Source organism: Micropterus salmoides, unplaced genomic scaffold (genome assembly GCF_014851395.1).
Source record: "Micropterus salmoides isolate LMB-PRFRI ecotype aquatic unplaced genomic scaffold, ASM1485139v1 Ms_hic_scaffold_9, whole genome shotgun sequence".
NCBI classification, from domain to species: Eukaryota; Metazoa; Chordata; class Actinopteri; order Centrarchiformes; family Centrarchidae; genus Micropterus; species Micropterus salmoides.
This window is the reverse complement of record NW_024044681.1, coordinates 6933162-6960818: the sequence shown is the minus strand read 5'-3', so window position 1 is coordinate 6960818 and position 27657 is coordinate 6933162. Positions and strand designations below refer to the sequence as shown.

Here is a 27657-nt window from a genome sequence, read left to right as displayed (position 1 = left end):
AAAGCAAAAAGCTAATTTAATAAAAGCAGTTAAGTCTGAGCTCCTCCCGCGGGTAAACGTGTAGCTGTCAGTTTATGTGTCTGAAAGCTGCAGCGCTGCTCCCCGTATACTTCCCCGTTCTTTAGCAGCTCCCAGTCGGCCAGTGGATCGTTATAACACCGTTCGCCTGGTCCTCTCCAAACAACGCTCCGAAGCCGCCGGTGACGTTTGGACAATCTCACCACTGATAGGCTTTCACAACACCGCATCAAGCAAATTTCACCAAATTCGCGCCGCAGGAATTCGCGTCTTTGCATTGACTTTGTATGTAATCAACCCGCCCAAAACGCTGGATTCGCTTTCAGTGTGAACACACCTTCAGAAACCTTACATTGTATGTATTTATGTACTATAGGCTTCCTAAAGCTAACAGTGATGTAAACCACAGTTAACGTAGTTTATTGCTACTGCCTTTTCACAAAGAAAACCTAACCTTACTTTAAAGAGGTGTTATTATGCTACCCTCCAGGCAGTCAGTGGACATAAAGTTGTTCCTGTGATGTAGAGACAGAGCTCAGTTAAAACTTTATGGATTAAAAAGATACTTTTGTTACAGATTAATAACTCACCACTCTGAAACTCTTGCCAGCAGGACACACGGCCAGGGTTGTAAGATGAAATGCAGTTTGTAGTTCCCTTTATGCTACATAGTGAACGATTTATACAAAAATTCTAAAACATATATACAGAATGTATAAATTTAAAATCACACATACATGCTTTGTTTTTTTAATTTTCCCACTTTGTTTTTGCTTGGAGGGAAGTCACCTTCCCCTACAGGCCCATTTTCTCCAAAATTGTCCTAATCACAGAGAAACAAAAGAACTGTTAATTCTGTGAAGACAGGAAAAGGTGACAGGGCAGGACAGAGACACAAAAACACAACAAAGAGCCGCCCCATCTACTAGTTGTCTTATAGTAAAGGCTTTGTATAGGATGGGGGCTCATTTAACTTTAAATATAAGTACAAGATGATCATATTACAAAGGGCTATCGATACTTTAATAACCTCAAAGCCACGCAGGCAGAACATTTTGCCCTGGTGAAGAGGTGGTCGCTCTCCCCCCTCAGTTTAATGAACAGTTTGCTCCTTGCTCCCTAAAACAAAACGACAAGTTCAGTTTTTTGCTTCACATCATCAGACAAAAAGCAGCATAAATCGCAAAATAACCTAGTTACATTAACCGTGTACTATATCCCAAGGTTTTTGTAACCGTTACTAACGTTAACAACCTGTCTAACGTTAAATTAGGGGGGTTTCACACCTGCATCCTTTGGTCCGGACTTTTGGACTTTTCAGTTTGGTCCGAACCAAACTTGCAGGTGTGAAACCTCCAACGAACCAAGGTCCGGACCAAATCCGACGAAAAGAGGTCGTATCGGTCCGGATTCGTTTCTAGTGTGAAAGCATTTTTTTGGATGGTTTGGACTTTCAGACTATTTACAGGAAGTTTGGCGGTTGACGTGTAAACCGGAAACAAACAATGCACAGAGAAATGCACTGAAATAAGGACACACGATTATAAATCTTCCGTGACAGCTCATCTTTTCAAACAGACGGCCGCTATAAAAGCACGTGACGTATTCAGTCTTCAAATGCAGCCTTTGAAGGATGCGGTCGCTGAATTGAGACACAGTCATAAACAGTACTCCCTGCTCCCTGCTCAGCAAATGTCGGTAAAGGGAATTTCTTCCATTCGGAACACCCTGCAACATCATCAGAGCACACGTCAGTTCTGCCGTATCTGGTAACGTAAACACCTCGGATACCCGCTGCTACTGTGGACCATCCATCCATCCATCATTAACCGCTTATCCTGCGTACAGGGTCGCGGGGGGCTGGAGCCAATCCCAGCTGACATTGGGCGAAAGGCGGGGTACACCCTGGACAGGTCGCCAGTCCATCGCAGGGCCACACATAGGCAAACACTTAAGAACAATTGACCTTTTGCTAAGCCACGCCCCGAATACACAGCTGGCCAATCACAGCGCAGTATAGGACTCGCTGTAACTGAGGTCCGACACTTTCATGGCAGCGCTCCATTGACTAATGCAAAAAGAGCCGTTTTCTAGCTTTTTTTTGGCTGTATTTTTCTAAGATCTGGTCAAACGCTGTTCTTTGAGCATCTTGTAATAGTTACAGCAGCTACCCAGAGAGGCTGAAAGGAGAAGGACGATTTATTCTCTTTCCAAAACCTAAAATAAATCCAGAAAAATGTCGGCTGTGGATTGTTCCTAATGTAATATTAGTTAGCTAACGCTAGCTAACTTCCTACTGAGTGTAACGTAATAAAGCCCTGTAATAAACACCAACAGTTAGCAGAGTTAGCAACAGTAACAAGGGGGTGGGGCTTAGCAAAGATTCAATTGAGGGTCACCAATCAACCTAGTCCGCATGTCTTTGGACAGTGGGAGGAAGCCAGAGCACCCAGAAAGAACCCAAACAGACACAGGGAGTACATGCAAAGTCCACACAGAAAGGCTGGAATGACCGAGGTTTGAACCCACGACCTTCTTGCTGTGAGGCCACAGCGCTATCCACCAGACCACCATGCCGCCCCTTATATTTCTAAACTCAGGACCTTCACTCTGATGTGTGAGTCCCGTGTGAAAGAAAGTCAGGCTAAAAAGTTCACACTTGGTATAAATCAGTTCCCAGAATGACATTTCGGGATCCCTCTCTTACCCAAACATTCAACTTTCTGCAGCAGAACAAACGTTTGTCAGCAGCCAAACAAAAATCCTCTGTCTGCCGTGAAAACAGCCCTGAGGTCTGCGTTCATCTCGTCAGTGATGCCCCGAGCAGAAACCAAGACTTTGTTCAGAAAAGTATGAAGACCGGATCCCATCAGGCAGCTGAACAACAGGAGCTGCTGTCTGATCCACTTCAGACGGAGAGTTTTCAACAGATGCTCGAAATATAAAAGTAAACAGCAGTGTGTTGCTTCACCGCTGACTCTGCTTTCATTTAAACTGAAAATAAGCCAGCAGCAACCTGTATCTGTCCTTCTCTAATGTTTTTTATAATACGTTCTTTCTCAGTGGTGGTCTGGGTCTGAGCAGGAGACGTGTTGAACCTTCAAACTCTGTGCATTGTATTTCTAGTTTAGTGTGTTAGAATAATGTGTGTTGTTGGTTCAGGGTTAGTTGGTGCAGCTACTCACCGAGCTCTCAGAGCGCTGACGGTAGACTTATCAATCCTGCAGAGAGAGAGAGAGAGAGAGAGAGAGAGAGAGAGAGAGAGAGAGAGAGAGAGAGAGAGAGAGAGAGAGAGAGAGACATGCTGTTAACATATCCAGCACTCAACACACAGGAAGAACATTGAGACGCTGCTGTGGCGAAGAGATTTACATCTGAATTCTCTATTAACCTTAATGAACTGTGTGTGTGACAGAGAGGTGTGCGCTCAGCAATAAAAACTCTATTTATTAAAGTGCTGCAGCAGTAAATCACTCACACAGTATTTGAAGTACTCAGCGGTACATTTTAATCTCTGTTGTACCGTGACTACTGGCACTTTTCACAAGCTGCCGGTCCTCTTTCTGCCCTTTCCACCACAGGATCTCTGGGAGATTCATAATGGATCTAAGAAACTGCATTACCCAGGGGGCACTATGTTACGCTCACCTGTTCCCGCCACGCCTGCCTGCCTTTCTTTAAGCTAAGCTAGTCTAAGGCACGAATACGATCTCCGTCCACAGCAGCGTTTTAGCTGCGTATTAAAGTTGATCTCTGCCTACATGAAAACAACAGAAAACACGCATCTAGTGGCCGTTCAGGTGCACTGGGCGTGTGCGTGCCGGTGTAAACATGAAGCAGATGGTTTGTTCCGTAGTTACAGAAGATTTGGCGAAAGAATAAAGTACTGCAGACGAAGAACCACATGAGATTTTATTTTCCATGCACCAATAACAAGCTGGGACTGTTACTGAATGTAACACGGGAGTTAAAAGCGGCGGTGGCGTCGGAAAACAGACCGCAAAGTAAATATGGCGAGATGCACAGCACAAGTGAAGGCTGTAAGTGTTGTTTGCACGGTACAAAATATTTTAATAAACATACCAAATCAAAAACTCTGTCAGCAGCGTCAAGTTTCTTTGACTTAGAGAGCCAATCAGAGAGCCAAACGTCATGCCCGTCTGCACTAAAACGCTCTCTGGAGTTTTAAAACAGAAAACGGGGTCGGCAGCGTTTTCAAACTTCTCCGCTTTAGGTTTTCGTTTTCGTCATTTTAGTTTGGACGGGAGGAGCAAACGCAGAAAAAGGTCTCGGTTTTAAAACCTAAACGCAGCAGTGAGGACGGGGTCCAAGTAACATTACATTAACCTCACAAAGCCCGGCTCCACAAGGGCCCAAAGAGAAGACGAGCAGAGTCAGACGACGGTACAGCAGAACTTCAAAGTAAAATCCTTCCAGCCACTGCTCGTTTCTGTGGCACTAACAGTAGAGAAGAGAAAGTGGAGTACAACGAGCAAAGGCAGTGGTTCCCAAACTGAGGGGTTAGGCCCCCTGGGGGGGCCTTAGAGCCACCTCTGCATGAATGGATCTGATTATGGACAGAGACAGCGGAGACACGCCACTCAATCACATCCTCATTACAAGTCTATGAGGAAATCCCGTAACGGCAAAGATGGCTGTTATCCCACCCCTCCCGCTAGAAAGCCAATCGTCTGCTTTCAGACAAAGCGGGAAACATATTTCAGCCAATCGTGTGCATGCATGGAAGTGGTGACACATGCATAGAAGGAGTATAACCGGTCGGGAAAAAACGCATTTGAAACCTTATTTTGGGGCAAAGTCTTCAAACGTTTTCATCAATTTTTATTAGATTTTACTGCTGATTGTATTTGTGTAGTTTTTATGTCCTGGTAACCAGTGAACGTGCAGTTCTGTCTATCTGCACATTCATTCAGACAGGAGCCTGGTCTTGTTAGTCCGAACTAGCTGCGGAGGCGTTGCCAAGATGGCGGCCGAGTGGCATGACGTGCCTATAAGGACTGTGCTATGGAGGACGGATCCTGACATAATCAAAAATAAATACAGAAATAAATAACTGCTCAATAAATAAATCAACATCCTATTAAATGCTCAGGAAACAGTAAATAAATAAATGTAGCCATTAATTAAATTATACAATTAAACATAAATGTATATCTCTCTCTTTATTTATTCACCTTTGTAATAATTACCTTACTTATTTATTGTAGTTTATAATTTTCAACTTTATGTGTCATTGTATTATGGATCCATGCTGGTTATTGACGAGTCAGTACATTAACACATCAGAGACCGCGGAGAAGGATTTAAAGAAAGAATAAAACCGACAACAAATATATATGTTGGTTGAGTATTTCTTAAACTGCTGTAATGTACAAATGCTCTAATTTCTCCTCCTCCAGGTTGCGGATATTTCTTCTGCAGTGGACAGATGGAGATTTAGCCTGACTAACCGCCTCCTTCTGAGAGCAACACGTCCCCTTTGTTCTATTTATTTACATCTACTTTCTAAAGTCATTGTTGTAATATAATAATATATGTGTGTGTCGTGGGGGGTTGTTTTATTATTTTCACCACTGATTATTGCCTCCTGCAGACGCTGCCTCACATGTGAAAGTGCAGATCTCAGGTCTGTTCATCTAGTTAATCCTCAGGTACTGAACCTGGACATACTGCCAGAGGAAACACTTCAGGAACATTTCTTCACACTGACAGGTTTTAACATTTTTACTTGGTCTGTGATGCTGTTTGTTTGTCTTTCCCTCTGTTGTTGTCACGTCTGTCTTTAACTTAAGGTCATATATAAAGTGTCCGTTTTGTGTTTCATGTGCAGAGGCATCTGATGTTTTCAGCACTTTGCCAGACGTTTAAGTGACGTTCCACAATCTTAAAAATTACATCAAACCGTCAGTAGTTCTCTCTCTTTCTTTCTTTCTTTCAATTTAAACGTGGGTTTCGTTCTATTCACTTCCTTTTAGGGCTGACCCCAAATAATCAATGATTCGATTGCTTTAATGGGCGGAGCCTAATTCGACTGTCAATCTCACAGTCGAAGCTTCGCAGTGAAACAAGGATCATGTCACTTTGGCGAGGTGGGGGTGCTCAACGTCTGAGTTTACATAGAACTACATAGTTTTCTCTCAATAAGTTAATATACAGCCTATTACAATATAAATTATAACATATAATGCTGTAAATAAACATGTAAAAAAACTTTCAATAAATGTTTTTAAAGGAGACTTTATTATTTTTTATGCTTTTCCACATTTTATGACTTATCTAAAATGTTATAATTGGATGTTGGATGTTCATGTTAAACATGGCCAAAGCTTCAAAAAATGAGGTTAAAGTATTTAAAAGAAATCCCTGTGAGCTAAAACTTCAGATTTCCTCCTGAACGCTGTTTTCAACTGCTTTTTCTACCAACGGCTCCGTAATACGACACACACAGACGGAGCCGCTGCCCAGCGACAACAACAGCCTGGTAACATGCTTCAGGTCTTGGCCAATCAGAAGACAGTGGGCTTTGAGAGGGGGGCCTTAAAGAGACAGGAGCATCTACAGCTTGTTTCAGACAGAGGCTGAAATGAAGGCCTACATGAAGAGTAGGTATAAACAGAGAATTATTTTTTTTTAACTTTGAATCATGCAAAGCTGCCATACAGGAGTCACAGAACTACAATATAGGACTGGAAAAGCAGTATAATAGGTCTCCTTTAAAGTGTGTAAATAAATCCAAAATTGTAACCCTAACCCTGGGTCATCAGAGGGCATGCGTAGGCGTAGTGTGTATGTGTGCGGTGGTAGAAGAGGAACACTTGCTGTTCTGCCGGGTTGTCCGCACCTCGCGGGACTTTCGGATAATTTATCACCAATGATGAACCACACAAAGAATATTTTATCGTTTTTAAACAGCCGGCTACTTGAAATAGACCAGCGAGGGACCGCGACCTGCATACAGCTGTCGGCAGTGTGGCATGCACGCTAAACTCTGCACAAGACCGGTGAATGACAGACAAGAGAGAGAGAGAAAAAATGGTCAACAATTACACTTTTAATTTGCTTCTTGTTTGTCATCTGTTTGTGTTTGAAATGCTGTAAAATAGAGCTATAGTGCTATACAAATATACTTATTATTATTATTGTTATTTGCTGTCAGGTCCCCTCCACTCTGGTCCTGGTTTATCTCACTTCTACAAAAAAGCTTTCACAGTGTGATGCAGAATTTATTTTCCTTTATTTTTACATTGACATTTTTATGCTTGATTGATTCATAGTTGTGATACCAATTTTTATTTAGCAAATTGTTACTAGGTAAACAAATAAAGCTATTATTTCCTGATAGAAACACCATTTCATGTCTAAAACGTGTCCTCACAAAGGTAAGTACACAAAATATACTATACATTTATACACACACAAAACAAACAAAAGCAGCCTTCTCTGTCAACAATTAGCCAAATATGTAAGTATGGCGGCAGTAGATGTCACAGACGTTGTAACTGAATAAACAGTAGAGAGTGTTCAGGGCTGACTGGACGTCCTAAAGTCCAACAGCAGCGCTGTGTTAAAACAAAATGCTTTGTTGTTTCAGATACAGGTGAGATGATGAAATATTTATGAGCAAGTGCACCATAAACAGCAGTAATCCAGCGCTTGTGTTACAAACTAATCTACCATGAATGTCCGCTTACAAGCATTTGATTGGCCAATGCAGACGGATGACACCACGATGTGATGTAGTGAAAGTTTTGCAGGAGCCTCCAGCGTGAAAGCGAGGGCTGTGTATAATAATCTTTATTTATAGAGACCTTTCTAAAAATCCATGTCGATGAGTGCTTCAAAAGCAGCAAAATGAAACACAAAAAGTCCAACACGTATTCCTTCCCAAGTTGTCACATGGAAGCATGGTCAAGACCCGTCGTTACTTTGTTTTTATCGCATATGCCTTGCACTATTTTTCACCAATACACCAGCATCTGGCCCAACAATGATAAAAAAACGTTTTTTTTGTGGGTATTCTTGTATTTTGACAGACAAAACGATCTTAAAATGAGCATCCAATGAAAAGATTTCTCATTTTTATAACGCCACCGGAGTTTAGTGTTTCTGGGGGCCGACCGGACCTCACTGATTACTGTACAACAACACAAACACATCTTTATTAACTGATTTTGGTGAAACTGTCCCCCGGCTGCCCTGGCTCAACTATCTGATTTACGGAGTTCACTGACGAACAGACAGCTTTACTTGTCGCTAAAGTAACAGCTAACTGCTACTAGCGGCTGTTAGTTAGCTTAGTTAGCTGTCATATTAGCCAGCTCTGCCTGGACTGGGAGGCCGGAGCACTGGAGGAGAGTTTGTGTTTACCGTTACACTTCTAATATTACTCAAGCCGTGGAGGTTTTCAGTCCGGGCGGGTGACCCAGCAGGGAGTGATGGTGAATAGCGACTCTGAACGGGCGCCGGAGCAGTCGAGCGGGCAATGACACCGAGATCAGCAGCCTCTTAGTGAAAACAGCCTCAAAGACCAAAAGGGAATACAGTACTGAGCGGATTTAACTTTACAGAGCTTCAGGATGGACAGATAGCTTTAGTTTTTGCTAAACCGTTAAATGCTGCTAACTATCTGGCTGTTTCTCAATACCGAGTTCGCCAAGTTCGGCTCGGGAGTACAAACTCCCAGGAACGGGAACACGCAGTCCGTCATTCAGCAATTGGAACAGCAGCAGACTTGTTGCGGCCGGACCCGTTAGTGGGCGGGACCTCACATCTCTGAAAACGTCGTAGCATTTTTTTTAAATTAGCTCTGTCTTGAGAAACCAACCACATATTTGGAGTTTAAACAACTATATTCCCACGTAAAAAAAACACTTTAAACTACTGTATGTGACACAAGAACAGAAGTATCATAACTTATAGTTGTGAGTTTTCTCCTCTGACATTTCTGTTTTTTGGTGGCGAAATGCATTATGGGATACCTGGCTATATGAAATCCACACAAGTCACCACCGATGCAGGCTTGGTAAAACGGGCGGAGCGAGAACACATTTTTGACTGTACTTGGCTAGATGCAGACTTTTGAATTGGAACAGTACTTTGGCTGCAACTGATGACGTTTCACAAGAACACAAGAACAGACAAGAATGCAGACTGAGAAACAGCCTCTGTCTGCATCTGTAGCTAGTTAGCTCAGTTAACATTAGCCGGGCTGCTAGCGGTCCTATTAGCTGACTCTGGTCCTGGGATTCCAAGACCTAAACCCGGCAAGAAAACCTCCTCTGTACTTTATTCCCTTTCGTCAAACTGGCCTCAGTTGTTCAGATGATGTCTTTGGTCCTATCCTGTTTGCTGTGTTCACTCGGCGGGAGCTGGAACTAGTCCGCACATAGTCTGCAAGGGGCATAACGCACATTGAGCGCTTTTGGCTACTGCAAACGTCAATCAATATTTGCAACAAGTCCCTCCCTAGCTTTGTGTTTTAACAGGAAACACGTACATATCCGGAAGCAAATAGCTTTCCGGTTTCTGTTTCATGGCAACTTTAAGTCACGTAAGTAACTTAATGTTAGTTAAATAACGTTTTGTAGATGACTTGCATCACATGACTTAACCCATCCCCACCATCTTTTCCTAAACCTAACCAAGTAGTTTTGTTGGTTCACAACATTAACCACTAGTTGTCAAGAAGCATACATTTAAAATATTAAATATTATAAAACACATGGATATCACAAGTTGTACTTCATTGTTCAATTATATTTTGTGTCCCTACATTATGTAAATAATCTACAAGCTCTTTGTTTCAAGCCCTGAGGCTTAAATTAAACAGTGAACAGGTTTTTATCCTCATTTTAGGACTCTGACTGTCCGCAGCTAACAGTTACTGATTAATTGCTTGGTCTATAAAAGTAAGAAAACAGTGAAAAATAGACACAAGGTCTTGAAAAGATATTCAGTTGTATGTGAAAAGCTAGTTTGTTTGTACCAAAACATAAACTATATATTACACAATAAAAATATGAAACAAAACTATAAGAAAAAAGACAACAGATAATTTATACTTATACTTGTTATACTTTTGTTTATGTGCTTAAAAGGAATTGTGTCTTCGAATCTCTCGACTCTTTCTCCAGTAACTTGCTAAATGACATGTTTTGTGCATCTAATTCATGTTTAAAAAAAAAAAAACAATTTACAAAAAACTAAGTGCAGCAAAAAACAGCAAATCCTGATGTTTTTAATTATTTAAAAAAATGTTGGTAATTCATTTACAGTCTCCGGCTCTTTAAATTACTGTTTATAGAGGCCGACTAAATGTTAAATGCTACCATAAATATAAGGCTAACTAAAAGATAAAAGGATGGAAATTATAAATATCCCCATTATATAATGCCCCCTTTCATCATGTCTGTGAATGTCACTTTATGTTTTCTTTCTGTCCTTTATATTAAAAACTGCTGCATGTCACTCAGGCTTATCATTCTGTTTCTGTCTATCTATAAATAATAATGTGGATCTTTGACTCTAAATGCAACACAAACCTCCAGAGAACAAACTGAACTCTGAGGCTGGAAATTTAAATCAACTAACCATTTGCACTTCAGACTGACTTTAGTGTTTGCACTGATATACAGAGGAGGAGAGAGGAGACGGCAGTAATGTAGAAATGGAAAGAGAGCGTGATCGACCTTACTGTTAAAAGCCTGTATGATGACTCTGTAAAAAAAGAACTCCCTCAGGTCATAAATAACATATGGATGCTGCTAAATCTGCTCTCTCACACACAGGATTACACAAAGATGGCCGTCTAACCGGCCTCTCAGATGAACCACAGCAGATTTAAGTCAAGAAAGTTGCAGTTTAAATCCGTAAAGTAACATTTAGTTTTGTGTGAAACCGCTCAATGAACATCATCTCTCGTCTCGCACAATATATGTCAACAACATGTTAGTGCTGTAATGCTTAGCTAACATTCACTGCTTAGTCGCTACCAGCTAGGTAACTAGGCTATGTTCCACGCACACAGATGTATCTCACCTGATGTGTTAAATCCAACTACTCCTGGTCCTTTCATCACATCATCTACACATCGAAGCTCTTTAATATTAGCTCGTTAGCTCCAGGAACATTAACTTCATTAACATTAACTTAAGGAACGTTAACATCAGTAACATTAGCTTCAATGACGTTAGCTCCATTGACGTTAGCTTCAGGAATATTAACTTATGTAACGCTAATTTAAGGAAGGTTAACTTAATGAACGTTAACTTCAGTGACGTTCGCTTCACTGATGTTAGCTTCAGTCACGTTAGCTTCAATGACGTTCGCTTCAGTGATGTTAGTTTCAATGACGTTAGCTTCACTGACATTAGCGTCATTGATGTTAGCTTCAGTAAGTTAACTACAGTCACATTAGCTTCAGTGAAGTAAGCTTTAGTCACATTAGCTCCAGTAATATTAGCTTCAGTGACGTTCGTTTCAGTGACGCAACGTTATTTTCAGCATTAGCGTCATTGATGTTAGCTTCAGTAAGTTAACTTCAGTCACATTAGCTTCAGTGAAGTAAGCTTTAGTCACATTAGCTCCAGTAACATTAGCTCCAGTGAAGTTAGCTTCAGTCACATTAGCTCCAGTAATATTAGCTTCAGTGACGTTCGTTTCAGTGACGCAACGTTATTTTCAGTAACATTAGCTTCAGTAATGTTAGCTTTGATAACGTTAGCTTCCGTCACATTACCTTCAGTAACATTAGCTCCAGTGAAGTTAGCTTCAGTGACATTTGCTTCAGTGATGTTAGCTTCAGTAACGTTAATTTCAGTAACATTTGCTTCAGTGATGTTAGCTTCAGTAACGTTAATTTCAGTAACATTAGTTTCAGTGATGTTAGCTTCAGTCACTGAGAGAAAGGTTATGACGTCACACACTTATACTTCAACTGCTTTATAACAAACTGCGACTTTCTTGACTTAGTAATGTATTAAGTATTAAGTATTTTTTAAACTGACAAACAAGATGACATGTTTTGAGTTAAATAACGTTTTGTAAATGACTTACGTGACGTACTTATTTTAACTCAAACCACAATCTTTTCCTAAACCTAAGTGGTTTTGTTGACTATAGCTAACCAAACTACCACAGTTTCACCATGTTTACTTGCACGCTTGTACATATTGAGGACGTGTTGAATATGAATAGATTTTTATTACCACACAATAATATCAGCGGAAGATTAAAGTGAGTCCTGACGTGACATTTTCTTCTATAATTCAACAACTGATTGTTGAATTAGCTGAAGGAGAGATGAGAGAGGAACAGGGGAGGTGGTGGTGGAGTCGAGGCTTTAATATAAACTGATGCCCTGAAGCTGCTCCTGCATTATTAAATACTGCAAAGCTATAGTCGACTCGTCGTAAACACTGGGAGGACGGAGGGATGACGAGGTAAACTGTGTACTGTTTTATTATTGTTATTATGGAGGAGAAGAAGAAAGACGAGAGACAAGAAGGACAGAAGGGAGTAAGGAGGGCGGAAGAGGAGGAGCAGGAGGAGGTGCAGGTGGTAAGAGGTTTACAGGGAGAGGAAATGCTTTGAGAAGCTGGAAAGACAGATTAAGGAAAGGACATATTATGGATAAAAGAAGAAGGAAGGAAATAGGGGCATGTACAAGGAAAGAAGGAGTAATGGAAGGAAAGAAGGATGTACAGAGAAATGAAGGAGGTATGGAAGCAAAGATAGAGGTGTGGAAGGAAATAAGAATGTAGAGAGGGAGGGAAGGAGGTACGGAAGGAAATAAGGATGAAGAGAAAGGAATAAGGATGTACAGAAGGAGAGAAGGAGGTATTGAAGGAAAGAAGGAGGAAGATAAAGGAATAAGGATGCACAGAAGCAAAGGAGGAGGTATGGAAGGAAAGAAGGAGGAAGAGAAGGGAATAAGGATGTACAGAAAAAAAGGAAGGGGGTATGGAAGGAAAGAAGGAGGAAGAGAAGGAATAGGGATGTACAGAAGAAACGAAGGGGGTATGATAGGAAAGGATGAAGAGAAGGGAATAAGGATGCACAGAAGCAAAGAAGGAGGTATTGAAGGAAGGAAGGAGGAAGAGAAGGGAATAAGGATGCACAGAAGCAAAGAAGGAGGTATGGAAGGAAAGAAGGAGGAAGAGAAGGGAATAAGGATGCACAGAAGCAAAGAAAGAGGTATGGAAGGAAAGAAGGAGGAAGAGAAGGGAATAAGGATGCACAGAAGCAAAGAAGGAGGTATTGAAGGAAAGAATGAGAAAGAGAAGGGAATAAGTGTGTACAGAAGAAACAAAGGGGGTATGGAAGGGAATAAGGATGAAGAGAAAGGAATAAGGAGGTGTAGAAGAAGTAGAGAGGAGGAGGGGGGGCAGCTTTGAAAATGGAAACAGAGAGTGAATGATTGAAGAGGAGCTTGTGTAAGAGTTTCCACACAGAACAGTGTACTCTGGTCGCAGGAGGTTTGACAGGCCGACAGCAGGTTTACTGAGGCGAGGACGAAACAGCCACTTTACATTTCTCTCTGCCTCAGTACTTCTTCCTGTCAAACTGTCCACATCCCACCCACGACGTCTGACATCAGGAAATAATTCCGAGATCTAAAACATCGCCGGCGTCAGGTTTACAGCGCCGCTCCCTCAGAATCAACGAGCGTCTATCAAGAGCCGCCATTTTGAAACAAACGTTTCACAATCACACAGAATGTGTGTTTCCAACATGCAGTTTCAGTGACGGAAGTAGTGAGGAAATGTAGTTTGGTCCCTCGGAAACTACAACTTGTCGTTTTTGCATTTGTGTTTGTTAACGGGTTAAATAAACAAGACACATTGTGTTAATTAATCAGCTTTGCAGGTGTTAACAGGTGGATTATTGAACTTTGGACAGAGCCAGGCTTTGGGTCTTTATGCTAAGCTAGGCTAAACACCATACTTAAAAGCCAACAAGAACCAGATCTGAAATGAAACTAGCCATCGGGGTCAAACCTGAGTGTGGACTCAATAACTTTCTGTTATGTTCACAACCAAAAAAGTTTTCAACCAAACCCCATTTTTAAAAAGTCAAATTTTAAATTAAATTTCAGATTTCTCCTCATCGTGACGCGCTGCAGGTCAGAAAAACCACAAAAGCTAGTAGTGATGTGACCGTGATGTCACTTCTGTGCAGCAGCTGAGACTGGAAATGAACATTAAGGATGTACAGAAGGTGTTTTTTTGGGTATTGGACAGAGCCAGGCTTTGGGTCTTCATGCTAAGCTAGTTTAATTGCCTAGTAGCTCAGCTAACAAGAACCAGATCCAAAATGAAACCAGCCATCGGGGCCAAAGATGAGTGTGGAGTACAAGGAAACTTTCTTTTATCTACATTCCTGGATTTTCTCTGGAAAAATTAGAACATTAGACCGGGACCACAATCAACTGTTAACGTGATTGTACATCGATTTATGATAATATTGTCTGAAATGTCATGTAAATTATCACAGCAAAGTGGGTTTTGTTCTCCATCCGTCGACTAGAAACAGAGACAACAGAGACAAAATGTTTCTCACATTGACAAAACATGAACTCCTCTACTGTGTAAATACTTCAGAAAAGCTGCAGCAAAAGTTTTCAACCAAACCCCATTCAAAAAAGTCACATTTTAACTTAAATTTTCCGATTTCTTCTCATCCTGAAGCACAGTAGGTCAAGAAACAATAAAAGCTGACTGACTCATCTTAACATTATTTTCCAGGAGCTGTGATGTCACCGTGATGTCACCCCGGCGCAGCAGCTCAGACTGGAAATGAACTCAAAGACACTGAAAGTAAGAGTAAGAGAAGTGATGAGATCATTATCTGAAGGGTGCGAGACACACAGTCTTACCATCCGAAGCCCCCGAACGACACGCTCCTCTTCCTCCTCAGCATGGTGTCTCGCTCGCCCTCTCCTCCTCTTTGTCTTCCTTTTCTTCTTATTGTGTCTGGATCTATGGTCTGGGTTCTCCTCTCTCTCCCTTTGTATCGCTACCTCCCTCCCTCCTCTCTCTCCACTTGTCGTTCTATGTCCTCTTCTCTCCACCTATAAATACTCTCATCTCTTGTCAGACGCCCTCCTTCACACGCTCTCACCGCCTCTCTCTCTCTTTATCCTCCCTCCTCCTGCCGTTAATGTTTCTCGCTCTTTCCCACATCAATTCACTGCTCACACAGCCTGGAGAGAGCGAGAGACACAGAAACAGAGGTACACATGGAGTACTCTCTCTCTTTCTACCCGCCCTGACGGAGCAGAAAAGCCAGCAGAGACGCTGTCAGTCTGAAAACTTATCATTCATAATAAATGGAGGTAAATGGACGAACACACGAGTCACTTTTGTATTTATTTCATGTTACATAAAAGGTGGCTCTGCACAGTCTGAAGCTAAAGCCTGAAACTACATTTAGATTCTTGTACTGATTTGTGTGAGTAAACATCATCTGTTTTTGTTTTGATGTGTTCAAAAAAGGAGATACCAGTGTGGAATTACAGTTTACTACAACGAACCGAAAGCCAGTCAGTCCACAGAAAATTGAAAATCATTTAAGTAATTTTTACACCACATCCTCATACCTAAATGACAAAACAGGTAGTGATAGGTAGTGACTGTTGGAAAGCACTGCTACATATTACTGTTGGAAAGCACGACTGACTACATACGACTGTTGGAAAGCACGACTGACTACATACGACTGTTGGAAAGCACGACTACATATTACTGTTGGAAAGCACGACTACATATTACTGTTGGAAAGCACGACTACATATTACTGTTGGAAAGCACGACTACATACGACTGTTGGAAAGCACGACTACATATTACTGTTGGAAAGCACGACTGACTACATACGACTGTTGGAAAGCACGACTACATATTACTGTTGGAAAGCACGACTACATATTACTGTTGGAAAGCACGACTGACTACATACGACTGTTGGAAAGCACGACTACATATTACTGTTGGAAAGCACGACTACATATTACTGTTGGAAAGCACGACTACATACGACTGTTGGAAAGCACGACTACATACGACTGTTGGAAAGCACGACTACATACGACTGTTGGAAAGCACGACTACATATTACTGTTGGAAAGCACGACTACATACGACTGTTGGAAAGCACGACTACATATTACTGTTGGAAAGCACGACTGACTACATACGACTGTTGGAAAGCACAACTACATATTACTGTTGGAAAGCACGACTACATATTACTGTTGGAAAGCACGACTACATACGACTGTTGGAAAGCACGACTGACTACATACGACTGTTGGAAAGCACGACTGACTACATACGACTGTTGGAAAGCACGACTGACTACATACGACTGTTGGAAAGCACGACTACATATTACTGTTGGAAAGCACGACTACATATTACTGTTGGAAAGCACGACTACATATGACTGTTGGAAAGCACGACTACATATTACTGTTGGAAAGCACGACTGACTACATACGACTGTTGGAAAGCACGACTACATATTACTGTTGGAAAGCACGACTATATATTACTGTTGGAAAGCACTACTACATACGACTGTTGGAAAGCACGACTGACTACATACGACTGTTGGAAAGCACGACTGACTACATACGACTGTTGGAAAGCACGACTGACTACATACGACTGTTGGAAAGCACGACTACATATTACTGTTGGAAAGCACGACTACATATTACTGTTGGAAAGCACGACTACATACGACTGTTGGAAAGCACGACTACATACGACTGTTGGAAAGCACGACTACATACGACTGTTGGAAAGCACGACTACATACGACTGTTGGAAAGCACGACTACATACGACTGTTGGAAAGCACGACTACATACGACTGTTGGAAAGCACGACTACATATTACTGTTGGAAAGCACGACTACATATTACTGTTGGAAAGCACGACTACATATTACTGTTGGAAAGCACGACTACATATTACTGTTGGAAAGCACGACTACATATTACTGTTGGAAAGCACGACTACATACGACTGTTGGAAAGCACGACTACATATTACTGTTGGAAAGCACGACTACATACGACTGTTGGAAAGCACGACTACATATTACTGTTGGAAAGCACGACTACATACGACTGTTGGAAAGCACGACTACATACGACTGTTGGAAAGCACGACTACATATTACTGTTGGAAAGCACGACTACATATTACTGTTGGAAAGCACGACTACATATTACTGTTGGAAAGCACGACTACATACGACTGTTGGAAAGCACGACTACATATTACTGTTGGAAAGCACGACTACATATTACTGTTGGAAAGCACGACTACATATTACTGTTGGAAAGCACGACTACATATTACTGTTGGAAAGCACGACTACATATTACTGTTGGAAAGCACGACTACATACGACTGTTGGAAAGCACGACTACATATTACTGTTGGAAAGCACGACTACATACGACTGTTGGAAAGCACGACTACATATTACTGTTGGAAAGCACGACTACATACGACTGTTGGAAAGCACGACTACATACGACTGTTGGAAAGCACGACTACATATTACTGTTGGAAAGCACGACTACATACGACTGTTGGAAAGCACGACTACATATTACTGTTGGAAAGCACGACTACATACGACTGTTGGAAAGCACGACTACATATTACTGTTGGAAAGCACGACTCAATATTACTGTTGGAAAGCACGACTCAATATTACTGTTGGAAAGCACAATGACACGTACGACCGTTGAAAAACACAACGAGATATACAACTATTGGAAAGCACAACTACATATGACCGTTAGAACGCCCAACGACACATATGAACGTTGGAACAACATATACAGAAAGTATAACATTAGAAAGTACAACATATATGACCATTGTAATGTATAATGACACATACTGTATGACTATTGTAAAGTAGCAGTCCAGGGACAGGCGTACTGGACATTGAGGACATAATCGTAGTTGATCGCGTGGTTAACATTGTCAAAAAGTCGTAGTTTAGTTATGTTTAAGGAATGATTGCAGCTTGCGTTAAAAAAAAGTAAAACTAAGTCAACATTTACTTGGTTTCACGTTGGGCTCAAACACTGGTCTCCTGAGTTTGACTCATTCATCCACCATGTTACACCAACTTTCTTCCTTTGCTACAGTCATACGACCACTAGAAGCCACAATAAATGTAAATATGGGGCGTAATAAGCTGCTTGGTGGGGACAGGCCGCACTTTTTCAAACAAAAACACCAAACGTTCTCTGGTTCCAGTTTCTCCAACGTGAGTATTTGGTCTGTTTTAGGCAATTAAGTTTTATTCCATCCACCTGTTCTGTGTTTACAGTTTTTGGAAATACCGGCAATTCTTTTCTTTAAATCGCAAAAAAAAGATGTTTTGTGTTGTGTGAGGATTCGACATCACTCAAGCCTTCCAGACGAAACCTCAGATCTGTGCAGAGAAATGAGGAAAGTGTAACCTTCCTCACATTAACACATGGAACTAACAGAAACAGAACTAATAAGCAACAATAACATTTTATAGACATGTTTGGCCTCTCTTTGGAAGTCTCAGCTACGACTCTGCTAAAATGTAAACTGCTGCAGTTTTGTAGTAAAACATTTAAATTGTAAAGGAGGTTAATACATTACTGTGTTAGGTGGAACATTTCTATCGTGATTTAAACAAAGACCAGTGAATAACAGGACGTCTAACTGTGTGTGAGTGCAGGAAACGCAAAGCACGTCTTTCCTCTCATTTAGGAGTTCTCAGGTTTAAGTCTCTGTGAAAATCCTCCTGCAGCTCAGCCGCTGAATACATTTACATCAAATTACCAGTGAGGGGATAATGGAAAACAGGATTAACAGAGAATAAAGTGTGAGCTGCGATTATACGCACAGAGATGAGGCTAATGTCTTTCTTCAGTTAAGAAATATAAACAAGTCATCAGTGTGAATGCCTGCTTGTGCCCCTTACAAGCTGCAGTCTTCATTACGACCAACAACACCATGATGATTAATCTCACTTTTACCAATAGTGCAGCTAGACTGTCGCTAGACTATGTAAAGTTTGTCCAGTGGTCATTAAAATCTAAATTGTTCATCCTCTGATGTGATCAGTTGATTTGAGGACAGTCTGACCAGCACAGTTACATGTTTTGTGTGTTAAAGAGGAGGTATTGGTGATATATTGATATTTATGGGTTGTTGATGTGAGATGGCATTTTCACTGTCACAGAAGATGAAAATTAATAAAAATCATTTTGTCATAATTTAAAGTGCAGTAAATGGTAGAAGGACCTGTAAAACAGCTTTGTTATTAGATTTCTTAAATTTCTGAGCCAAATCTCATTATAGTCCTATGGTGTGAAGCATGGTTCAATAAATTACAACTTTATAAAATAAAATGACACGCATAAAAATGTTGATAAATGCCTCAGGCATAATGTTACAAGTATCTATTTTAGTAAATGGCAATCATTGATATTTCTAGAAGTGTGGGAGCTTGATACATTTTGTCACTGAAAACCATGTCCTTTGGTGGTCACCATATTTTAATTTTAATCGGGCAATTCAATGGTTATGGACCAATGGTTACCTTATCTAGTTGAAAAGCCCCCTTACAGTTAACGGTACTGAAGCCCCCTGTGAAGCCCATGATGTGCACATGGGAAGTGTTTGTAATTGTTCAAATATTTATCTTTTTCTCAACTAAGTGTTTTTTTTTATATTATATATATTTTTTATATATATATATATATATATATATATATATATATATTAATTAAAAACTATGTCAAAGTACATAATTATGGAAAATGTAGCTAATGTGTGCTGCTAACTGCTAATGACAGGTTAGCTAGGTAAAGCATGGTCATTAACTGGTGCGACACCTGTGACTGTCACACAAGAAGACAAAGTCTCTAAAACGCATTTTAAATTATTAAGATTTAACTCCTTTTTATTCTTTTTTGTCAATTTGTAGAGTTTTTAAATGCAACAATTACAGTAATTAAAATATTTTCAGCTTGTTTTGCTGAAAATTTGTACTGTTATAAAGTGTCATGAAAATAAGTATGAAACGTGATACTTAACTCTTTCTTTTTTAGAAAAGAAAAGAGGGGGAGAAACGGTTGGGAGAGAGGGGACACTGAAGTATAGAGAGAAAATGAACAGAGATCCACACAGAAAGGAGTAGGTCCTAAGAGAACATCAAAGAAAGTAAATTGAATTAAATAAGTAAAATTAAGTAAATATTCTTTCTTCTCTAACACCCAAAACAATGTCCACCAAAGCGTTTTTTACCAGCTGAAAACGGCAGCCGCTCATCTGAAAACGCCCAGCAGGGAGCGCTAGCGGCGTTTTTGAGGCGCAGCGTTTTTTCCCCAACTGCTTTGGTTGCTATGATACATAAAATCCGTGGAAGTGATGTTGCAAGTAGTTCTACCTGACTTTACTGGATGTAAAAATGTCAACAGAGTAGAGTCCTCGCTCTGAATGAAGAGAAGGCTGAAGCGTGTAGAGAGAGAGGACGGACTCGCCGAATGTGGGTTCATGAGATTTTGTAGGCGAGGAAACATCTTGGCGAGTAACACCGTTTGGTCCAAGAGCTGAGGTTGGACGAAGCTCGGTTCCGGGATAGTAACCGTTGCTACGGTGTGGTATTTGTCCCGCCCCTCCTCTGCTGTGATTGGACAGCTGGGTAAAAAGTGACAGTGACGAGCACAGCATTTTTAACTCTCGGCGACCAGAAAAAAACGCTCAGCGCCCCGTCAAGCTGCTGCCGTTTTTCCCATTGAATTGAAAAAAAGACGCTGGCGTCAGGAAAAAACTCTTTGATGGACATAGGCCCTTGAAAACAGAGATTAATGGCGGGATGTTCACAGTAAAACTCCTGGATCGTTATGACGTCTCATTAAAATCTGTGTCTGTTTGGTTTGTTTATGTTGTGCAAATTCGGAGGTTGTCAAGGAAGATAATCCGGTGTTGGCGAGGGACAACCCGTCGCCGACGCCTGTCAACGCCTGCGTATTGTTAAAAAGCAAGTATATCCAGGGCTTTAGTGTGACACACATAAAAGAACCAAAAATGCATGTTTATCTCAAAATATCTTTAATAAAAGCAGTTCAGCATTTCATTAGTGGAGTTATAGTCATCAAAAATCCTAAATTTCAACAGTTTGAAACAGTGAAAGTCATGGACAAAAATAGTGTTATTCAAAACTAAATAACAGTATATGAAAAAAGTGTCTTACAATTAAGATGAATCTCTTTCATGTCTGTCTGTATATTATAAAAGATATTGATTTTATTATGTCACACCATCAAACACATTTATAGTGCAGTTCAGTGAAAATGTAAAAAAAAAACAACAACAAAAAAACAATTAACAAAATTACTGACCCCTTATATTTTCTTTAAAAAATTATTTTACACAACATAAATATATGGTGGGTTTTTTTTCCCTTCAAAAGATTTTTTTTTTTTTTTACTGCATATTTGTCAACTACCCTTATATAGACAACGTTCCCAGTAAGCGGTGACTTTACCCGTCGCCCAGTGGACCAATGTGTGCCTCCAGCGACTTACTGTTACATGTCCAATAAACTAAAGCAGATTAAAAACACCATCTGTGCAGCAGAGGCTGAGATATCCTGACTTTTAGTCTCTAATATGGGTCAAAATCCAAAAACGCTGGATCCTACATTTCCCATAATGCAACCTGGTAAACAGCCACGTCTCTCAAACTCCACACCTCCAGTTTGAAACGCAGACTGTTTGTTAGACATTTATTTTCTGCTCGTACAGGACTCACCGTGACCAGTGTCCATACGTAACATTTACTGAGTGTTTTTACTGACGCAGCTTTCACTTTTTTCAAGCGCCATGTTTGCGATGAGAAGAAAACGTACACAGACGTGTTGCAGAGAGCAGAGCAGCATGTATGACTGACGACACGCACCGAACCACGTGAACACCACACAGCAGCTCCCTGTAAACACAACATGGTCGCACGCTGACCATCTGTGTCGAGCTGTAGGACACCTCACCTCTGCCAGGACGGACGGACGGACAGACCTCATGCTTTTGAAGAACAGGACATTTTGTTCGCACAGAGCAGGTGGCCATAACACACAGAAACAATGTCAGCTCTCTGTGAGGTGAGAGACGTCGTTCTTCAGACTTCAGTGTGTTCAAGTGCTCTTTGAGTCTGAATGTGGAATCACTATGGACGCTACTACAAAGATGTGTTGGATTAGCATTATCAGAGCGCATAAACAACACGCTAGGCCTGGGCGAAAAATCGATTGAATGAATTAATTCGAATTTTTTGTTGCGGGCGATGTAAAAAATAAGTAAATCGAGTTTTTGTGTAATAGCACATTTTTGGCTCCCCGGGGTTTCCGTAGTGTTCGTTTCCCATAGCGACAACATCATACACTAAACAGCAACAGCAAGCGACAAAATGGCTACCGGTGAGAGCGGGAAGTTTGTTCCCAAGAAAGGAATAAAGTCATCTGTTGTTTGGAACTGGTATGGGTTTGCTGCGACAGATGTGGAACAACAGACACCACGCTGCAACATTTGCCTAAAGCCTATCGCAGTGAAAGGCAGCAGCACCACAAACCTATTCCAACACCTGAAACAGAGACATCCAGCCGAATATGAAAAATGCCAGTCTCTCCGCGATGAACAAAGCCGCACTGACCAACAAACCTTATTGCTTTCCTTAAGTAGGGGGGGAAATCGGAAAAAATCGTAAATTGAATTAAAGTAAATAAAATCGGAGATTTTATTTTTAGGCCATATCGCCCAGCCCTACAACACGCAGACATCTAGTTCACTCTACATGGACAGCAAACTAACCGTTACAACCATATTACACATTACATGATAGTAAAATATGTAATAGACGGGTTTCTGTGCAACGTCGTCGCCAAGATGCAACCAGGGGGCAGAAAGCAGCTCTCTGTCTTTGCAGCACATCAGTTTATACAACATATTTAGCTGCAGTGTTTGTTTTACTTATTACTCATTTAAAAAGTAACAATATTACTTATTACTGGGATTAAAACTAAGAGTCACGTTACTCGTTGTGTTACGATAAACTTTCAACAAATTTGAAAGAAAATTGACGGGAAACCTGTTCAGCAGAGCATTTCAGAAATGAATCCACTTTACTGGAACAATAATTAACCTCAGGAGGCAACATGCAGCCAAACTGAAAACACTGCAGCCTGTCAGACCAGAGGATGCTGGATCATATAGGCTATTTAAAAATACTAAAAAACAAAGCAGGTCCCGCCCGACTTTTTAACTGATCGCATATCCATAACAGCAGCAATGCGTATGACTTTTACGAAGCATATCACGTTTTTAAGATCATTGTCTGAGATTAAAAAAATCAAGCAAGCGTCTCGACTTTTGAACTAACGTTACTGTTTTGCACATGCGTTTATAAGAGAAGTATTCAGTGCTTTTACAAAACACAAAACGTTTATTAACGCTACTCTGTCCAGCCGAGTGGACGCTTCACTGGCCGCAACGTTAGCTGCAGGAGTTTCTTTCTACAGGCAAACTTTCGCGTTTCTTAGCAGAATTGTTCATGTTTAAAAACTTCTTGCTGGTCTCACAACTTCTTCTTCGTGCGTATTTAACATAGGGCTGGCCCGAATGTCATTATTTGAGCTTCGATAGTAATTAACAGCGAATAATCAAAGCTTAAATGTGTTCATTATTTTGTAGTTAGTTTGTTCCCAGCCTACAGTTTAGCTACTGATTAGTTTTAAAATTTAGGAAATTTGACTGTTTTGATCTGTAAAGAAATTAAGCAATTGTAAAATTAATAAACGCCATAACTTCCAAGCTACTGCTGTCATCACTCGTTTAAAGTGCTCTCACACAGCTGAGGGCTTCAGTAACCATCAATAAATGAATCTCAAAATTGAAAATCGAATGTGTACCCAACGGTCGAATATTCGGTTCCAGCCCTAATTCATCGTAGTGACTCTGTAGAGCTAGTTGTCCGTTTTCAGCTACTGTAGAGACAAATGACGATGCGACACGTGTGTAGATAGAAATGTCTCATAAGGTAATAAAAAAATAACGGTTTATTATGTAAGGTCTTTACTCACCACTAAAAACATACTTATGGATCTTATATTGCATTTATTTCAATAGATAGTCCTAAATATTACCCACTAGACCTTCAACTGTAACATTTCAGCAGTCGTTGTAGTTAAAGATTTTCTAAGGAGTCGGCGATTTATTATTTCTGGTAAGGGCATTTTGTCGCGAGCCTGTTTTTCGTTAGCTAGTTAACGCTAACGGATGCACCTTTGCTAACCAAGCTAGCTAGCCCAACCTTCTTGTCCATGTCTGGTTGAAAAAAACAAAAAACTAAGATGGCGACGTTCAAAATGCCAAATTCGAGGCTTTAAAACTGTAGTCCACAAACTAACGGGTGTCAACCACCATGAAAAAGGTTCACTCGTTCGCTGCGAGCAGGGTTCGAACCTGCGCGGGGAGACCCCATTGGATTTCAAGTCCAACGCCTTAACCACTCGGCCATCGCAGCTCACACTATCCTACCCTCTGTACAGTACTATTTATTCACACTCCGGCTGTTTCCTGACAGTTTACTCGCTCAGCCAGCTAAAAGACATTAAAGCGTCTTCAGGCTTCAAACACAACAACTACCGTCCGCCGCCGCGTTTCCCTCTCCAGCCGCTGTTAAAGTGAGAGGAGGTAAACACTTACACGCTGGGGTCCGGGACGCAAGACGGTCCCGGTTGGCTTTCCAAGTGAAGCAGACATTTCACACGTTCAGTGTTGATATAAAGTTGATTATTGGACAAAGTTTGATAATATGAGCCCGTCGGACAGAAGCCGAACGTCTCTCCGACAGGTCAGGGGTATTTACGTCGATGTCAGCTGGGTGTAAAGCAACGAAAACACAACTTTGCCCGGTAGAGAGACGGCGCTTAACACAGAAGTTAATACTGTCAGTACATGTCAAATCCAAGATGGCGGGTTGCTTTGATTTGGTTTTCTCTCTTCTTCTCGCCAGCCGTCACCGACGTGTTCGCTGCTCTCCCGCGTTTTAGCGCCGCGCCACAGTTGTGGCCGGAAGCTGTATTACAACAATGTAACGCAGAGTGTTCGAGATGAAGGGGGTAGAGTGACCTCTGCTGGTCGAGCTCCCACATAGCAAACACTTATTGTAAACTGAAGTTACAGTCAGTTCTTACAAATGTTTAGTTCTCTCTAACAGTAACAGCCTTTTTTGTATCTTTCATTAGTTGTTATTTTTATTTCAGATAACTAAAATGTATTTTCACCTCGACTTTTAGTTTAGTTTTAGTCTGTAATCACTTGCTTGCTAACTACATGCTACACAGGCTACTTTTATTTTGAATGTTTTACCGATAACTTTTGCTTCCAAAAAAAAGGAACAGACCACGTGACTTCTGTTTTTGGTTTATTACAATTCTTCATTCTTTGTTCAAAAAGGAATAACGATCAAATTAATAGCCAAAAATCAAAAAAAGGGACACGTTTGATTGTTTATTTCATTTTTCATTTGCTAACGAACTACGGCTTATCCAATGATACCCAGACCAGCAATGTTCGTACCAGAGAAAGTGAACTGCCGACTCTTGATAAGCTTTTTCAACAGCTGTGGTTAAATGTTCACAGTGCCGTGATATGACATGTTGCCATGGTAACGACTTCTGCCGGCGCCAAGTCCGGTTGCTTTTCTCAGGCTGGGGTTAGATGTATGGTTAGGTTTTTATTCCCCGCCCTTGCTGTCGCCTGCAGCTCATGTCAGACTATCAAGTCTGCGAAATGCACCTAAGCACAGATTGAGAGTCTCGCCCTAAAGCCTCCCCTGCTTCCTTGTCTCTGTTCCTCTAAATAGGGCAAATAATTTACTAAATGAACATCATGCTGTGTTGAAGAAGACTTGAAACTAGCGACTGAGACCATAAACTCATCAGGAAAGTGTTTACTGAGGGAATAAATCAGCTGAGAGGTAGAAACATTTTCTCAGAGACTTCTTCTCAGGAAACATCACTGCAGATCCATCTCACCCCGGACACAACCTGTTCCAGCTCCTCCCCTCTGGTAGGCGCTACAGAGCGCTGTACACCAAAACCAACAGACACAGGAACAGTTTCTTCCCACAAGCCATCACTCTGATGAACTACTGCTGTTCATTTTGTATATTGTATATACTGCATACCAAACCCACCTACCTCAAGTACGTAACACCTGCACATATTACTTGTTTATTCCAGCATCCTTTGCACTCTGCTCCATCGCACTGTGTACATGTATGCTTGCATGTGTATGTGCAGCTGTATATCACATCCACCTCCGACATGTACATAATAACGTTAATGTGTTCTCTATACTGCAGCATCTGTTTGATTTTATTACTGTATTATTGTGTTATTGTATAAGTAAGCACATCGTGAGAATTGTACAGGGTCAAATTCCTCGTATGTGCACACATACCTGGCTATAAATCTGATTTTGATTCTGTGCATTACCACCACCGCTCCACTAGATGGCGCCGTCACAAAAGAACTGCGGTCCCAGGACTGCGGGGGTCCTGGAAATGCAGCCACCGCTACTGCAGCTAGATAATATTCAGTATTGCTGGCTTCACTCGTGAAAGCCGAATTCTTAAAACCTGTAACAAAAAGGAGGAACTATGTCGTGGCAGCACAGAGAAATACAGATTTCAGGCCGGTCTCGTGCACGGTGTGGGGATGTAGCTCAGTGGTAGAGCGCATGCTTCGCATGTATGAGGTCCCGGGTTCAATCCCCGGCATCTCCACGTTTTGTTCTCTCCCCCCATCACCCCGGAACATTGCCGATCACATGATGAGGTAAGTGTCTAAAGGCAGGACTCAATGGTTAAAACAATATGTAGATCTTGCATTGATTCATTCTAAAATACCATTAAAGCAATTATTTCCCACCAAGCTGATGACTTTGTCATGTTATTGTTGTGTCTTTGACAGCTGCAAAGACAAATAGGACTGGATTTATCAATAAATATGCAGAAACACGGTTTAAAGATCTTGTTTGTGCCCGTTCTAACCTCACCCGCTTTTATTTTGAAGTTTACCTGTCGAAACCGGAAATCGTATTTCCATATTACTGTGTTCACTTTAGCTTCTGTCTGTGAAATCTGTTGGTCGTGTGATAATATCGGATTCTACATCGTGTTAATACTGAATCTTGATCAGTGTTGTTATAATGAGTCGTTTTGTTTTTCAATGGATGAATTTAAGAAAACGAGAACTGGTTCCACTGGGGCTCGAACCCAGGACCTTCTGCGTGTAAAGCAGACGTGATAACCGCTACACTATGGAACCTGATGCCAGGCTTAGTCCTAAAACATGCTAATCGTCTCTGCTATGGTATCATCTACCAATGAAGTAGCTACTATATAGAAACTGTTTGTTTAAGGTAGTTTTACCTGTAAAAAAGCAAACTATATAGTTAAACAAGCAAACTGTAGATAAAGTAGTTAAGCAAACTGTAACATTATATAAAGTACTTCAAACTATAGCTAACTGTGAATAAAGCA

At 41.0% G+C, this 27657-nt stretch overlaps 1 protein-coding gene and 3 non-coding genes across 4 annotated transcripts in view; 1 reads left to right on the top strand and 3 right to left on the bottom strand.

Annotated features, from left to right (window-relative positions):
• Positions 1-15361, bottom strand: part of LOC119896010 (rap1 GTPase-activating protein 2-like) — a 73541-nt gene extending 58180 nt beyond the window's left edge. The window contains exons 1-2 of the mRNA XM_038709472.1: positions 14915-15361; positions 3204-3239 (exon numbers count right to left, since the gene is read on the bottom strand). Coding sequence (XP_038565400.1) covers positions 3204-3239; positions 14915-14958 — 80 coding nt within the window. The 5' untranslated portion in view covers positions 14959-15361. The remainder of the gene's footprint in view (positions 1-3203; positions 3240-14914) is intronic.
• A 9187-nt stretch (positions 15362-24548) lies between these two features.
• Positions 24549-24630, bottom strand: trnas-uga. The gene has a single exon. It is a non-coding gene; the product is annotated as a tRNA-Ser (tRNA).
• A 2196-nt stretch (positions 24631-26826) lies between these two features.
• trnaa-cgc lies at positions 26827-26898 on the top strand. The gene has a single exon. It is a non-coding gene; the product is annotated as a tRNA-Ala (tRNA).
• A 471-nt stretch (positions 26899-27369) lies between these two features.
• trnav-uac lies at positions 27370-27442 on the bottom strand. Its single transcript has one exon. It is a non-coding gene; the product is annotated as a tRNA-Val (tRNA).
• Positions 27443-27657: the final 215 nt, after the last annotated feature.